This window comes from Phascolarctos cinereus, unplaced genomic scaffold (assembly GCF_003287225.1).
Source record: "Phascolarctos cinereus isolate Bilbo 61053 unplaced genomic scaffold, phaCin_HiC Scaffold_9;HRSCAF=440, whole genome shotgun sequence".
Taxonomy (NCBI): Eukaryota; Metazoa; Chordata; class Mammalia; order Diprotodontia; family Phascolarctidae; genus Phascolarctos; species Phascolarctos cinereus.
This window is the reverse complement of record NW_027556402.1, coordinates 191,288,161-191,306,024: the sequence shown is the minus strand read 5'-3', so window position 1 is coordinate 191,306,024 and position 17,864 is coordinate 191,288,161. Positions and strand designations below refer to the sequence as shown.

Genomic DNA, 17,864 nt, shown 5'->3' with positions numbered 1-17,864 from the left:
ACAAGAGAATAAAGGGAACTTGCTGGTCTTCTACTGTAGGTTTCTTCCTTTCTCCTAGTTCCATACCAATAAAAAATAAAATTATGGGAAGAGGAAAATAAGGAAGAGTTAAAACCCTGCATCTTATTGCTCTAAAAGAATTCCACGTCAAAAAGCATGTACTAAATACCAATTACACAAAAGTATGGAACTAGAAGCATGGCAGAGTATATGGCACAGAGAGAAGTATAAATCACAAGGCAGAGTGCTGATACACAAAAAAGGAAAGATGCAGACAAAAATATTCTAGGAAAATTTTAGGAGGCAGAAAATAGTTTCAGCTAGGAAAACTTAAAAAGGCCTTTATGAAGAAGGTAGCAGCTGATGAGCCTTGAAGAAAGAGGTTTCAACAGTTCGAGATGGGGCTCAGAGGGTCAGCCAGCACCAACAATTAAAGGTGAGGGAGACAGCAGGACATTGGGGACTAGCTAATAGCTGAGTTTGAATGGAACAGGTTTCGTAAAGAGGAGTAATATGAAATAAGGCAGGTTGAAGGCAGCCTGCAGGAGGGCTTTAAATGCTAAGTAAATTTTATTTTACCCCACAGACAGCAGAAACAAACTGAAGGGACAGAGTCAGACTTGTTCATTAACAAGAGTATTTTGGTGACTGTGTGAAGCCTGAAGTCAAAGAAAGAAGCAAAATGGCTAGAAATGACAAAGATCATTGCAAATGGAACTAGTTAAACAACTGAACGAGGAAGACCCTGACCACACTAAAGGAAGTCAGATTACATTAGGGATTCAGTCTTTATTCTGAATGACTTTTTAGTAAATGTAAGAATGAATCAATGCCAAGGTTAGGAGTAGAAGTGCAAATATGTTGCAAGTTTTAGGTAAGATTAACATACACCCACTTTCTTAGGTGTATTTCATAATTCATTTGTCTTGAAAAGATATACAAGATTGACCATGCTAATCAAGAAAGCTTTAAACTGAAGAGAGGAAAGGGAAGGCAGAAACTGCTTACTCAGATCTGACAAATCCAGCTGGTCCTGGTAGACAGTAGCAGAGACAACAGAGAAACAGCAGAAAACAGAATCAATTATACACGTAAGACAATATCCAAGAAGACATCCAGCAATAAAATCCATACTCTTAAATATCTGTTGTTCCAGGTATCTATACACAAATGAACAAAGCATGAAGAATCAATAGAGTAGACTAACGCAAGACAAATGAATTCACAGATATCAATGAAGTGACATGGGATTCATGACTGAATTATAGGTCTGGAAGTACTTTATTAAAAAGGAACAGAATATATAAAAGGGAAAGGTAGAATAGCATCCTATATTAAGAAGATGCACTCCTATGACAAAATCCAGAAACCCACAATGGGGAACCATGATGGAAAGAAGTAATTTTAAGCAGGATACTTAGAGAAGCAATTAGATAAAGCAGTTGGGAAATAGATAAAAAAGTGAACACAGAAACATAATAATGAAGTAATGGGAACTTAAATGACCCAAACATATGTTACAGGTTCTCTCTGTGTCCAAAGCAGAGTAGCTTACAATTTTGTCATTTACATTAATGATCATTTCATTCTTCAAAAGATAAAGCAAGAAGGAAAATTTTTATTCTTGACCTAATTCTGACTAAAGATAAATAATGATAATAAGAGTTAACATTTCAGAGTGCTTTCAGGAGCAGCTAGGTGGTGCAGCAGATAGAGCACTGGCCCTGAAGTCAGGAGGACCTGAATTCAAATCCAGCTTCAGACACATAACACTCACTAGCTCTGGGCAAGTCACTTAACCCCAACTGCCTCACCAAAAAAAAAAATGGGGGTGGGCAGCAACTAGATGGCGCATGTGGATAGAGCACTGGCCCCAAGCAAGTTACTTTACCCCACTGCCTTGTCCCCAAAAGGGCTTTCAGATTTGCAAAGCACTTTACATATGTCCTCTCATTGATTCTTTACAACAGCTCCATGAGGTAAGTATTTCTAGATGTCATTACCTTTTTTATAATTATGGAAATTGTTTCCCTTAATTTCCTTGATTTTATAATTAAGGAAACTAAGGCTCAAAAAGGGTAAGAACCTGGTTCCTAAAGCAAAAAGAAAGGAAAGCTTAGGGAGAAGATTTAAGAAGGATTCACAACTGAGAAGGAAAGGGGCAGACGTAATTTGACATGCACCTTGGATTTTGGAAGACCTATTTTCAAATACTTCACAGAAAGGATAGGTAGGATCCAATGACCTAATATTTTTACAAGAAAATTAGCACAAATGTGATGGGAAGCTCTCAAGAATGACACTATTTAGGCAGAAGCAGAAATTACTCTGATGAGGAGGAGAGCAAGAATTATAATAGCTAGCATTTACATAGCATTTTAAGGTCTGCACAGCACTTTACATACTTTAACTCTTTTTTAAAAAATCTATTTATTTTTAGTTTTTAACATTTCCTTCCATAAGCATACTTTAACTCTTGCAACAATCCTTGTGACACAGGTGTTATTATTATTCCCATTTTACAGATGAGGAAACTGAGGCACAGACAGAGGTTGAGTAACTTAAGTCATGGTCTGAGGCAGAATTCCAATTCAGGTCCTCCTAACTCCAAGTCTTACGCTGTATCCACTGGACCACCTGGCTGCCCATTATAATGGTCTAAAAAAATGCTAATGGGCATGTATGAGGAACTCAACATTCAACTCAGATCTTAAACGGACATAAACACAAAAGGGCAGCCTGATCTTCTAAGGATTGTGTCAGGAAAATTAAAGATAAGAATGCACCAAGCCTAATAATGAATGCTAACAAGGATAACAAAGGGTTTAAGTCCACTGGGGTATGATAGCAGGTGACAAGGAAAAGACTAACCTACTTCTCAACTTTGTTTGCTCAATGTTTTCTCTTTTTAAAAGGGAGCGAGAGGGGAAAGTTTGGCCTGGGAAGACAGCAGAAACAGTCAGCAAAAAACGGAAAGCTAAGGTAAGTAAAGAGATGTCCAGACAGCATCTAGATGCCCTTTACAATCTCAAGTCACCAGGTCCAGAAGAACTGTCTTCTAGAGTCCTGAAGGAACAGGTAGATGTGATTGCTAAGCTGCTATGATCTTCAAAAGATTGTGGAAAATAGGAGGCAGAGCTAGAGAAGGCCAATTCTCAAAATAAAGATGGTGGATTTTGAAAACTATAAGCCAATGATGAGCCTAATGTCTACTTTATTCCTGGCAGGGTTTTAGAAGAAATTAATAAAGGGAAGTCCTCCAAGCACATAAAAAAGAAAGCAGTCAACATCACTTCATCAAGTAAAGGTTATGCCAGCATAACCTTATTTTCTTTTCTGATAGGGCAACTATACTGGCAAATCAGAGGAACACTGTAGATCTGGATACAGATTTCATCAAAGCATCTGACAATGTTATAAATGTGAATAAGATGAAACTATATGGGCTAGGCAGATTTGGAACTGGTTGAATAATTGAACCAAAAAGGTACAGTGTCACAAATCAGTTGACATTAACTTGGAAGGTGTTCATTACTGGGGCATGCCTGAGAGAGATGTCTTTAGTGCTATGCTGTTCAATATTTTTATCAATACCTTGGATGAAAGCACATATAGTGCACTTATCAAATCTATATATGGCATGAAGCCTGGACGGACAAAAGCTAACACAATCAAACATACAGAAGAAACCTCTGCTAAAGTACATTCCAGCACTGGCCTTGGAGTCAGGAGGACCTGAGTTCAAATCCAGCCTCAGACACATAACACTCACTAGCTGTGTGACTCTGGGCAAGTCACTTAACCCCAACTGCCTAACCAAAATAGCAATAATAATAATAATAATAATGAAGTACATTCCCTCAAAACTATGATGCGAAACAGCTTAAAAGCAGTTATACAATAGAGTATTATTATGTAGGAAGAAATGATGAACAGGAGTAATTCTGAGAAATAGCAGCATGACGTGCATGAACTGACACAAACATAATCAGAAAAATAATACACACACTATTTTTCACCGAGGAAGCTCAAACTCAACCTAACTACTCAACTCAAATCCAAGTGAACTCATCATCACTAAAAATCAGGTTCTCTTCCAGTCCTCCCATTCTGTTAATGGCACTATCATCTTCCCAGTTACAAAGGCTCAAAATGTCAGAACCGTCTTTGCATAGACAGACCAGAGAAGAAGAGGAGACTCCCCCCAAAGCTTTGCCCTTATATCCTCTTTCCATTCCCAATGCCACCACCACAGTTCAGGTCCCCATTAGCTCTCTCTTGGACTGTTTTTCAAATGACTTCTAATTTATTTACCACCTCCAGCTTCTTCCTATTTCAACATACTCTAGACTGTGCTTCCACTTTCATCTCCTGAAAGCACTGTGCTGGTCACATTACTACCGCCTACCAAACAATCCACACATGATTTAGTTTTGGGGGCTTGGGGGAGTTTTTTTTTTTTTGGTCTACCACTCAAGATCCTTCACACCTGGCTCCAGCATGTCTCAGTGGTCTTCTTTCCCCTCTCCTCCTCTAAACGCAGACATGTACTCTACACTCCAGCAAAATGACTTCTCAGAATTCTACAAACATGACCCATATTCTGACACTCCAGCGCCTGGGTCCATGCTGTTCCATGTGCCCCAACTTCTTTAGCTCTTGACTTATCTCCATCTACTTCTGAAATTACACTGATTCTTCAAGACCCAACTACAATGCCTTTTTTTTATCCCACACTCCCTGTCAAAAGTGATCTACCTTCTTAATTTCTGATATGACTTTGTACCCATTTTATGGCATTATCATCTTCTGCCTTATAGTACAACTAGCTATGTACACTCAAGGACTTTATAGTATTCATTTTCCTATCCCATACAGTCCCTGACGCATATTTATGGAATGGAAAAATCTGGAAAATGAGTGTCAAAAACACAGTATCACCACTAGAAGAAATTCACTCCTGTCCCCCTAAGGAGTCTTATCCCCTACACCACTGCCTCGGGTCCTCTTCTCTTCTTCCTCCCTACTATTTCACTCTTCTCTCTCTCTACTACTTCATTTACGGATTTCATCAGATCTCACAGATTCAATTATTATCTCTATGATTCTCAGTTCTATTTACATATCCTTAACTCCTGACTTACAGTTTTGTATCTCCAACTGCCTTTTGGGACACCCGTAGACATCTTAAACTCAACATGTCCAGATGAACTCATTCTCCCTGACACCCAGGCTCACAACCCTGGTGTCATACTAGATTCTCATGCCACCACTCACACACCCCAATTTGTTGCCAAACTTTGTCAATTCTACCTTCGTAAGTCTCATACATGCCCTCTTCTCTCCTCTGACACTGGCATGACCCTGGTGCAGACCTTCCTCCCCTCACACCTGGACTACTCCAATAGTTGCTGGTGGGTCTGCCTGCCTCAATCTGTTCCCACTTTAAATGACACTAAAGAAGAGGCATTCCCATCTGTTCTGTTTGCACTTTCAAGAGCAAGGCGACATCCTCACTGGACTGGCAGGTGGAGCCTGCTTGCACCTGTACTGTCTCCCCATTAGAATGTGAGCTCCTTCTGAGCAGGGGCTGTCCTACCCTTCTACTGTATTTTCTGTGCCAGGATAGTGCTTCGTATACACTAAGTACTTAATAAATGTTTTATTTGCTCACTCATTCATTCACTCTGGCCCATCCTCCACTTGCCCATAAAGGCAATCTTCCTAAACCACAAGAAGTCTGACCACATCACTCATTAAATTCTAGTGGCTCCCAATTTCCTCTAGAATCAAATAGAAGATCATCTGTTTGGCTTTCAAAGCCCTTCATAACTCAAGTCCTTCCCACCTTTTTACACCTTACTCCCTCCACATATTCTATGCTACTACCATCTCTGGCTCCCTTGCTTTTTCTGCTCACAAGACACTTCCTCTCTCACCTCCCGCCAGTTTCCCTGGCTGCATCCCACACCTACGATGCTCTCCCTCCTCATCTCTACCTTCTGGCTTCCTTTAAGTCTCACCTAAAATGAGACCCTCTACAAGAAGCCTTTTCTTGCACAAGAAACGCTAACGCCTTCCCTTTGAGCTCACCTCCATGTCACCATGCATGTATCTTGTTTGCATATAAGAGTTTGCATGTTGTCTCCCTACCAGATCGTGAGCCTCTTGAGGGAGGGGCTGTTTTTTGACTTTCTTTGTGTCCCCAGTGCTTAACCCCACACCCAGCTCATAACAAGGGCTTAACAAATGCTGGCTGACTGGACTTGATTGCCTCCCACTGCCCCCATTCTCCACTCACAAGATGATAATAAGATGTTGAAAAGACTTCTGAGTCTTTTAATAGAACTGTGATCATTGATCCTACTGTAATTTGACCTACTGTAACTTAACTCTAGGTGCAGACAATTGTTATGCCGATATACAGAGAAGCAGCAGCAGACAGCAGGTAGAGAGCAGGTGTTTTTTGCTGAAATGTCAAAGAATAAAGACAATAATGCAACACTCAAAGCATCACAAGCCCAGTCTCAAAGATCAGTCCATTGTCCTAGTGTCTCTTAGCACTCTCAGGTTCATCACTCGCTAGTTAGTCTTCCTAACAATACACTAGATGAGGAAAGGGAAGCAATATTATTTGCAGTATGAGTGACGCATACATAAGGAAAACAGAAGATACTCACCATGGGTAATATTTAACTCGTTCCCTATTGCCAAGCTCCAGACTTTACCTCTCACACTTGGAGGAATGCCTTGCCACCATAATTCTCGAACTTTTCGAGAACACCACCTGGGTAAAAATGGAGCATAAATTCAAGCCAGCACTACTTCAATGCCTTTATGGTACTTTATATAAGCACGTGCTATTGTTAAAGACAAACACATCAGCTTTGGGGCCTGAGAATGGGATTAATGCATCTCAATAAGGGTGAAATGAATAAAACTCCGTTCTGATTGTGATTATTTAACTGATGGTAGAATGATCTGGCCTGTAGCTTTCAGTGCAACTCATCAACCTTTGCACATTCATTCACTCAGTGCTACGGTTAGAAGAGACTTCAAAGTACTGTTTGCTCTCTACGCAGAACATCAGTTCACCCAGAAGTTACTCGGTGAACACTCCTGCAGCAGCTTCTAGTATTGTGCAGGAATATGGCCCACTGAGAACTTTGGTGTTGTACACAAAGCCTCTTCTCCCGCCTGCCTGCAAGAAATCACTTGGCCTAATGCTTCAGGACCCTAAGAGGAGGAACACTGGTAACCATTAAGTATCTAGTGCTCAAACTCTTAGTCCCATTTGCCATACTTTACCATGTCTCAAGGTACTTGCACACCTATGATCTCATTTGAAATGCAAAACAACAGAGAGAAGTAAGAAGAGCAGCAAGGGCCTCAGTTTCTTCCTCTGGAAAATGAAAGTTGGACAAGATGGCCTCTGAGGAACCTTTTAGATCCTACGATTATTACATTTTTACAGATACAGTAAGGTTAAATGACTTGTGCAAGGTAACACAACTAGGAAGCAGTGGAATCAGGAATGAAATGTTGGCACTTGGACTCCTAGCACACTGTTCTTTCCTTTATCACACCCTACCAGTCACAGTTATGGTGACAAAGTAGAAACAGGCATGATTAGATCTCTGGGGAGTCACCAGGCCAAGGTAACCCAAGTAGTAACAAAACCATGCTTGAATCCAGGTTTTCTGACTCCAAATGCAATGCTATTTCCACTGTACCATGAATGACTACACGGCCAGCTAATAATACATTAAATATAGCACGTGATATAAAAACAGAAACCAATTCCATTAAAAATTAATAGATGTACATAGCTTACATTCAATAAGTGACAAATTAATTTCAATTAAAAATACGACTCGGTGAAAATAGCTCATCTCCAAAGAAAGGGTTTTAAATTAAACAGCAATTTCTCTTCTTTTCTTACATTGTTTCCCAGTTGGGTAAAATTTCGTTGTTCCAGACCAAGACAGCATTTCCAATGCTTTCTTCCAAACGACATCTCTCTTCCTGTTGTTTTTTCCTCCTCTGTGCTTCTTTAATCTCTAAATTTTTAAAAAAAGAAAAGAAAAAAACACTAATTGAGAACCATCAGACTTACACAATACAATTTCAAAAATTATACTACTATAAAATAATTACGCGCAAGAAAAAGTCAGAGTTGACTACAGCTATCCTATGAATATGCCTAAACGTACTGATAATCAATATTAATAAAAAATAACTGTACAGTAAAAAAAACTGTACAATAAATGTCTAGAAAGACATGCTTTTTTATGTCAGACTCTTAGGAGTACTTCTTTAAAGCATTTTCTGTATAGCCAGTGCTAGGAAGGACCACAGAATACTATCCTGCTGAAATCTCTCATTTTACAATGGAAAAAACTGAGGTCCAGAGAGGCCAAGTGATATTCATACAACTGAATAATGGCAGCAGAGGAAGTAGAACGCACATCTCAATTTTCAATCCTACATTTTCCCATCGTACCACTTTGTCTCTTAAGCTGTATCAATTAAGAAGATATACTTATTAACAAAAATAATGATAAACCACATCCAGAAAATAATGCAGTTAATACTTACTAATTCAACCAACGTTAAACACCTAAAGGATTCTGTACGAGACACTGCAGGGATATACAAAGTCTGCTCTCAAGAAGTTTACAATGTAATAGAGAATAAGAAACAAAAGACTGATAATTATGCTACATAATGCTATATGTTGAATTTATTGGAGTTGTAAATGTGAGAGCTACATGAATTCTCTGGGGAAAAGTTGCTACTGACAAGCCCCTTGGTGAGAAAATGACAGGTGAATTTTTTTTAAAAAAGAAAGGTCATTTAAATTGGGGTCTACAAAGTTAAAGAGAGAGCACAGCTATTCCAAGTGGAGGGAACAATGTGAACTAAGGGGCAGAGGTGAAAAGGCTTGAAGCCTATTTAGGAAAGAGAAAAGAAGTCAATTTGGGCCAAAGCATAGACTACATACAAGGGGATAATTGGAAATAAAGCTGTAAAGATAAGAGTGGCAGCAAATTATGAATGGCCTCAAAAACCAAACACAACAGTTTGAATTTTATTCACTAAGCAATAAGTAATTACCAAATATTTTTAATGCAATAGTGACATGACCAAATCTAGGCATAAAAGGAGAGAATGGAAAGAGAAAATGAGAGTGACAGCAGGACCTATTAGGAGGCTATGACAGTGACTCCAACACAGAGTAACAAAGGATTGTACCAGCATGCTGGTAGTGGAGAAGAGTGGTGGCACCTCGAGCATTTGCTAAATGACTGAGAGGTCAGCGACATCCAAAGCCAAACAACTGAGGTTTGAACATAACACAATTAGAGTAACAATTGTGATGAATATAAATATTCAACAAACATTAAGTACTAGGTATTCAACAGATGTATGGAAATAACTGAAGTTAAAGACAAAACAAGACAAGAATACAGATTAGCCACTCTAAACTTTCAATCTTCAGGGCTCCACACCATCCTCTGAACACAGAATAAATGTTAGTAAATGTCTGGTGAATGAATGTATGACTTTGATCACATAAAAAGGAACTATACACCAAAAATAGGCAAACAGACCAAAAAAGAAACCAAAAAAAACACTGCAAGGGGACATAGAGGGAATAAACAACAAATTGTTTTAAACATCTATAGGCTGAAGTTCTTTTTAATCAGCTATAAATGTAAATTTAACTGGATGTGTTATTCTGTAAAGTTAGGTTCATAACATTTTTTTTTTAAAAGAAGGCATGTGTGAAGGAAATTTTCTATCTAAAATTTCACAGAATGAAAACGTTAGAAATACACACATATCATCAAGGCTTAACTTTCTAGACTCCAAAACTTAAAAAGGAAACATCTAAGATGGCCATTAAATCCTAAAATTTTAAAATAGATTGGCAATGACAAATAACTTTACCTCTTTTTTTGGCCTGAACCACCATTTCTTCGTACTCCTGTCTATGTTTCTGAGCTTCTTCAGCTGGTTTTGCAGGGAGGTTTCTAGAGAGAAAAGAAAGGATTTTCCACCATTATAAATAACAAATTCAAGTTGTGAGAGCCAGGGGAGAGGGAAGGAGTGTAGAACTGAAAAGCATTCATCCCTAAAAGATGAAAAACTTAAAAAGCTGCAATCTAACCGTACTTATAAAACAAAGGTGGTAACTTATATTTTATAAAGAATCCCTAATTTGGCCTTGCTGCAAAAGTTTTGTGTTTTGAGTTATTGCCAGTCATTAATCCCAATACCTTACCTAATCATTTTTAAATCTGTAAAGTTTGACACTATATGGTTCACATATGTGAGATAAAAAAAATGAAAGCAATGCAAACATCTTTTTTCCCCTGAAGGTAAACTCTTCCAGTTCTTTATCTAAAAGGTAAATGCTAAAATTTATTTATTTATTTAATGTTCATTTATTATTACTAAATAATGCATGCCACAACAATAGTCAAGAAATGTCTGACATGTAAATTATTTCACTTCAGGGAAGAAAAAAAAACTCAGTTTGTCAGGTATGTTCCAGTTTATGTACTCTACCACTTATGCTGCTTCAAGGCATTCTCTATGACAATTATTTAAATTATTGAGAAGAATTAGAATCTGCTACATGAGTAGGACAGCGCAACGCATCCTCCCTAGCAAATATGACATGTACTATGTGCAGCAGTGCAATTTACTTTTACTGATGGTTCATACTGTTATCATTTAAAATTTTTAAGGTTTAAGAAAAAATCATTCACCAAAACCTAATAACAGTATTAATCCATTAAATTTCTTAATACAGAACACACATACGAATACATTTCTACTTTTATTATATTTAAAGGCAGTTTGGATGCCTTAACTGGAAGCATATGTCAAGATGAGCCATCAGTAAAAATGCCTAGTGAAAAAAACAGTAAAGTTGAAATATCTAATAAATGCTTGAATAGAATTTGTTGGCCACCACCAGCTACTCACATTTATACAGTAACTTTATCAGACAGGGCATTGGATCAAAGGATTTTCAAAACAGAATAGTCATTAGGGACTATTTAGTGCAATCCTTTCACCTTGCAGGTAAGAAAACTAAAGCTCGAAAATGTCATCAATTTACTCAAGATAACAATAAAGCATAGTCATAAGTAGAAGGGATAATCTAGGTCTGCAGGATCCACTTGCAGGGAGCTTCCCACCCCACCACGGAAGCTTAGCTGAAGCACTGACATGTGCCATCTCTGATCCCCAACGCCACAGAGCTGGAGGCAGGACGTAAGTCCAGGTCCTAGGACACGTCTCACAGACCTTTCCAGTATTATAAGTGCCTCAGAGTAGTAAAAATAAATGTTATAGGGTAGTTTTCAAAATCTTTCCTGTTACACAGTTTCCATAGTTGAAGAACACATTTTTAAGCAAGAGCAAATCTTATACCTTTGTTTGGGAGAGGTTGCCAATGGCTTACATTATGGTTTCCTTTAAGAAACACACTCTCTAGCTCATTTATAATGAGAAAATATGAGACCTCACTAAGACTTACGCTGGTCTGTCTTCTAGGATAAGAGCCGTGGTGGAAAGTGGCTCAAAATCAAGATTCTTCCTCACATTCTGTTTAGGAGAAAGAGGCTTGTGAGGTCGTCCAGCTTCTTCTTCATATTCCTATATAAAGAAAAGAGCAATTAAAGAATATCGGTAAACATAGGTACACTGTGATTATTCTCAATGAAGTAAATTAAGTTTTTATTGAAATCATATTGTTTGTTATCAAAACCTTTTAAACCAACCAAGCCATAACACAATGCAAGCTCTTGATATTGCTGAGCCACAACTAAAATGCTTTACAAATAAAAATGCCAGAGTTAAAGTTTTCCCAAAAAGTCCATCAAGTGAGAAAATTCTTTCTGATTTGTAAACCTGCAAACCACTGTATGGTCTTTGGAAACTACAAAGGATCAAGCACAGACAGAGTCATGGAACAGGCAGGGAGTGCTGGCCATGCCCCAGGGCTGCACTGTTGAAGGAGACAGAGTGGACGGCCTAGGGTACATTCACATCCCCCAGAAACCCTGCTAAGAGTTCAGAATGGTAATGTGTAGCTGGGGTTTAGACCACCCCAACAGCCAAAAGGGCTACGCCAGTAACATCCCACTTTAGCATATGTATAGAATAACAAGAGCCTCGGTTATCAAATTAGTGAATTGTTAATGAATTACAGTAAACACAAAAAACAAACATCTTCATAAGGTAAAGCCAGGTAGAATTTTGAATAAGAATAAGGAGAACAGCTAGAATGAAATAACTGCCTGAAGAGTCTAAACCTTTTGTGCATCCTTAATTCACAGAAACATGTGCAAGGTCCTAAAGCAGAAGATGTGGGGAAAAAAAGGGAAGTAAGACATGGTACCTGCCCCTTATAACCTTTTTGGAGAGGCAAGATAGATGAAGTGACTTCCCTAGAGTCAGAATGACAAAACATGAAGAAAACTAAATAATAATTCAAGATTTAAATAACACTTCACAACCATAGTATAGACATCATAAGGGAGGATTCAAATAGACGACTGCTGAGATCCTTTCCAACTATGAGATTTTATAAGTATACAATTCAGTAGCTAAAACATTTTTCTGATCAATTTGACTGTGAGCTAATTATTTTTAGCACAAAAAGTAAGAGTCAAAATGGTAAAGGAAGGAAGACCAACCACTCACATTCTCATTTCACTTTTACAGCAATCTTGTGCAGTAGGGAGTAAAAATATCATTTACCTCCTATTTTACATATGGGGAAACATGATCAGAGATTTTAAATGATTTGCCCAAGGTCACCTGGGCAGTAAATACCAGAACTAAGATTCCAATCCAGGCCTTCTGATTCTAAATGCACTGCTCCTTCCACTACATGATGCCTCTCAGACAAAAATAAAAGATTTTAAAAAGTACCAGGGTATGGGGCAGCTAGGTGGCGCAATGGATAGAGCACCAGCCCTGAACTCAGGAGGACCTGAGTTCGAATTCCGTCTCAGACCAAGCACTTGACACTTACTAGCTGTGTGACCCTGGGCAAGTCACTTAACCCCAATTGCCTAAAAATAAAAACAAAACAAAAAAAAAGAAATCATAAATCTCAGAATTACAAAAGCTAATCAAACTTTTAATATCACCTGGGCCAACCTCCTCATTTAGGACACTCAGGCCAAGTGACCCAGGTCAAGGTCACACAGCTAGTCAATGGAACAGCAAGAAACAGAACTGAGAATCTTTCAGCTTATATGATTCAGTTTATATAATTATATGATTTGCAATAAAGTGAACATCCCATCGAAACAAAGATACTAATAGTAAGAGCTGTTAATTGTTCAAAATCAGTACAATGCACCATCTTCTGCTTACAGTAACAATAAATTAACATACAAAACAGATCAGACTATATTCAGGTTTGAGGGGGGAGTTGAGGGAATCACTTCTTTGTTAAAAGTGACAGAATTAATATGGCTGAAATCTCCTTCATTCACTCAAGTCTTCCTGCCTCTGGGCTTCTGCTCATTAGATTTCCAACACCTGGATTGCCTCTACTTTCCCTCTTCCTCATGTCCATGTGCTAATGTCATGTCCATCCTTAAAGACCCAGTTAAAATGTCACAACTTTCACTGATACCACTTGCTCCTCCTCCTCCAAGCCAAATGATTCATCTCTCACCTGATTTCTTAGAACTTTGTGCTCTTCTCAGGTCACAGGGTTTGGAGCTAGAGCGGACTTCAGCAGAGGAAATGGACTGAGACAGACGAAGTGATTTCCCTAAAGTCAGAATGGCAAAGCCTATTATGGACTCTAAATCCAATGGTCTTTAAACAAGACCACTGTTACACTTCTCTGTGGCCATATTTTATCTCTCATTCTCTTATGAGCTCCTGAAAGGCAAGGACTGTGCCAAATTTAGCACAATTCTCTCACAGTGAGAGGCAGTGTGGCATAATAGATAGAGAGCTAGCTGCAGAGTTACAAAGACCTGGTTCAAGTCCTGTCAAATACAGGTGGGTGACCCTGGGCTAGTTCATGTAACTCCCAGCTCCACACACACACACACCCCTCTGTCTTTGCACTGATCCAAGAAGCTCCTCAGTGGGAACTCCCCACACTGATGGAAGCACAGATCCTATAAAATAAAAGCTCACAGTATCTAGTACACATTTAATAAGTAGGTCACTAGGTGGTGGGGGAGGGGTCAAACAATCAGAGCTACCACAACCACAACCTGGAGAGAAAGCAGCTGTAAAGTAGAGAAGACAGTTCACAGTAAGCTGGAGCTAGCTATTCAAAGGGAAAACTGATATTAAGTATGACATGAAGGAGATAAGCCCACTGACCATGGTCCACCATGTGGAACACTCCCAAGAGTGGTCTGTGGCACTGGGACCCTACCATTATCAGTGGCAGACAGTAGGGGGAGATGCCAGTCAAGTGATCCCTAAAATTCTGCGTAAGTATAGTACTATAAGCAAATCTCAGGATGGTCACATCACATATATAATTATTCCTATACCTACCCAAAGTGGTGGGCCATGGTGGCCAGTGAGGATCTCTACCATGGGCAATACACAGCCAAAGCACCTTGTGTCAAGGCCCGGAGCCTCTGCCAGTTGCAGATGAGCTTGACTGCTGTCATGCATACAAGATGGACAGTTCCAGGGCTTTGTGGTACCTACCTTTGCCCTCGGAGAATGAGATCTATCGACCTGCTCTGGCCCTGAGGTACCTGAAGGAATCTAAGTTGGCCAGCTACCAGATATAAACCTGCCTTGAGGCTAGCCCCATCTTGCAGAAGCCCCTTGGTGGTCCCTTTATTTTGCTGGTCCAGCTCATTCTAGCTCTTTTCCCACTCAACCAATAGTGTCAGTCAGTTTGTGCAATCTCTTAAGCCATCTGTTATGCTTTTTCTACTCCCCGTGGAGATTAGGGAGACAACCCTCAATTCTGTCAGACCTGATCACTTGATTGGAGGGGAAAGGGAAATCCTGATTACAGAGAATAATCCCCAAGATTCCCTTCACCCACTGGGACATTAACCCATTTTGAAGCTCTGCTTTAACCTCTTCATCAATGTGATTTCCTTTAAGAGAAAATGACCAAATCGACCTCTTTCCTCTCTCTCCCCAAATTTGTATTCTGCTGGTTCTATGATGTAGTTTGGGGCTCGATTAAATTTTTCTGGAAGAAATCCATTCTGCCTCCAGCAAGGAGAATGGCAGAGTTTTCAAATGTTCAGATGTGTCAAAATGGACATATTTCTCTGTGGAATACATAGAGTCTGGAACTTTATCTCTCCACCTCCTCCATGAGGCCTCTCCTGATCCTTCATCTGCTAGCACCTCCCCTGCCCCGTAAGATTGTACTTATTTTATATGTACTTAAACGTGCACGGGCTGTCACCCATTCTAGCATGGAAGGTCCTTCAAACAGATTATTTCTTTCATTCACTATTTCAAATTTCATTTTGTCTTTTCATCTCCAAGGTCTAGCACAGTGCCTGAACCATAGCAGATCCATGATAGATGCTTGCTGATTGATTTCTGAACAAATTAACTAATGAAAGAAATCCTTACCGTGCAATGTTGCCTCGAAACCCCTCTTTCAAAAAAAAAGAGAGAAAGGAGGATGAAGGAGATTCTAAGCATAAGAACACTGGCATGGAGGTAGGAAAGCACACAACCTATATAAGGGACCACAAATACTCTAGTTTGACTATAGCATAAAATAAATGGATGGAAGTAACATAAAATAAAGCTAAAAACATAGGGCTGTAAGATATCTAAGCCTGTAGAGGAGCTTGAATATCAAACTAAAAAATTCAAATTTATTAAATATGTAACAGGAAGCCAGTGAAGGATTCTGAGCAGCAGAGTGACACGGCCCAATCTCTGCATAAGGTGGCAGCAGCACTGTTAATGATGGACTGGAGGTACAATGGAAACCTGAAGACCTATCTGGACCTTGCCTACTGCAATCATCTTCGCAGAGAGTAATGAGGAGGTAGTGGGACAAGTAACTTAAGGACAGGTAAGCAAGATACTACAAAAGGAAAAAACTGGATGAATATGGGAAATAAAGGTGAGAAAAGTTGAAGATAACATCTGAAGACTGGGTGGTATCACATAAATCAGTTAGTAGAAGAAAAAGTTAAAGGAACTAAAGACAATGAGGAACACAGCTCTCAACACAATGCATAATATTTATTATATAGGCTTTCTTGAAATGAAAATTAATTGCTTTATAGTTTGAATCCTCTCTTACATTCTGTTGTGCACATGACATGCTTTTTTTCTTTTCTTATTTTGTATTTAAGCTTTACAAATTTATAATATGTTTCTTTTTCTTTTCTTATTGTGTATTTAAGTTCTGGTAATGAAAAAAATGACAAAAAAGATAATAAACTGGGTTTAGGGATATTTAAGGTACTAGTAAAATACAAGTGAAAATGACTTTATCAAGTGAAGACATAGCTCTGGAGCTCAGAGATGGTTGTTGTGCAGTTGTTTTTCAGTCGTGTCCGACTCTCCATGACCCCATTTGGGGTTTTCTTGGCAAAGATACTGGAATGTTTGCCATTTCCTTCTCCAGCTCATTTTACAGATGAGGAAATAAGGCCAACAGGATTAAGTGACTTACCCAGGGTCACACAGCTAGTAAGTATCTGAGGCCAGATTTGAACTCAGAAAGAAGAGTCTTCCCGACTCTATCCACTGTGTCACCTAGCTGCCCCAGAAGAGTAGTAGCCTCTACAAAAAGATGATAGTTAAAGCTTCAGCAATAGATAGAGCTGCCAATAGTACAGTGGGAGGAGAAGGCTGACAACAACACCCTTGGGGATCATTCACATTTAGGGCATAGGAAAGGGAAAAGGAATTGAGGCAAGAGACTAGTCAGGACTGATTAGGGGCAGCTAACCCCGAAGATCTCTGAGCTCCCTTCCATAGAACCAGGAAGGCCCAGTGTAACTGAAGCTGGGGAAGATGCCATGGGAAGGAAGAGGGGGCAGTCAGCTGTGTCAGATGTTGTCAGAGCTCCTGAGAGCAGGACCTTGGGTCTCACAGCTCAAAAATCACTCATGACCTCAAAGAGAACAGTGTCAGTACACTGGTCAAGATGGAAGCCAAACCGCAAGTGGACGTAGCAAGTAGACAATGCCCCTTCTGGAAATTTAGCAGTGAAGTAAAAAAAAAAAAAAAGGAAGAGAATAATAATTTCGGGGGGAGCATGGTCAAAAGAAGGTTTGTTGTTGTTTTGTTTAAGAATAGTAAGTCCTGAGGTTAGGAAGGCTCTCTTGCCTATGTACCTTCATTCATACTGTTCCACAACTCCAGAGTACCTACCTTCTCCCTCCTGACTTTTTGAATTCCCACTCATTTTCCAGAGCCCATCTCAACTACAATTTCCCTCAAGCTGCAGGAAAAAGATCAAGATTGGTTGAGGCAAGGAAGAAGTCACATTACAAGTGGTTAAGGGCTGAATGGACAGTTAGAAAGTAGAAACAACGGGTAAAGGCTACTTTTTCTAAGTGTGGTAGTGTGGTAGTAAAAGGAAAAAGAAGTGAGGCAGTAGTTGGAAGGGTTAAGTGAAGGTTGTTTGGTTTTTTTTATAAATAATTATTTACAATTCATTTCTCAAACTCAATGATACAATCTATATAGAATTATTAGTAACTTAGCAACACACATGGCAAACCTTTACATAGAAAGGTTCTTAAAGTTACAAGATCAAATGCTGATATTATACAGTATCAGAGTTATCACAAAAGAATTTTTCTTTTTGGCTACTCAGTGGGGTTAAGTGACTTGCCGAGGGTCACACAGTT

At 39.2% G+C, this 17,864-nt stretch overlaps 1 protein-coding gene across 5 annotated transcripts in view; it reads right to left on the bottom strand.

Annotated features, from left to right (window-relative positions):
- Positions 1-17,864, bottom strand: part of TBC1D14 (TBC1 domain family member 14) — a 112,307-nt gene that overhangs the window by 30,648 nt on the left and 63,795 nt on the right. For all 5 annotated transcript variants that reach the window (XM_020992115.2, XM_020992114.2, XM_020992117.2 and 2 more), the window contains 4 exons: positions 11,555-11,673; positions 9,955-10,037; positions 7,943-8,060; positions 6,681-6,787 (listed from right to left, as the gene is read on the bottom strand). In XM_020992115.2, the coding sequence (XP_020847774.1) occupies positions 6,681-6,787; positions 7,943-8,060; positions 9,955-10,037; positions 11,555-11,673 (427 nt within the window). The remainder of the gene's footprint in view (positions 1-6,680; positions 6,788-7,942; positions 8,061-9,954; positions 10,038-11,554; positions 11,674-17,864) is intronic.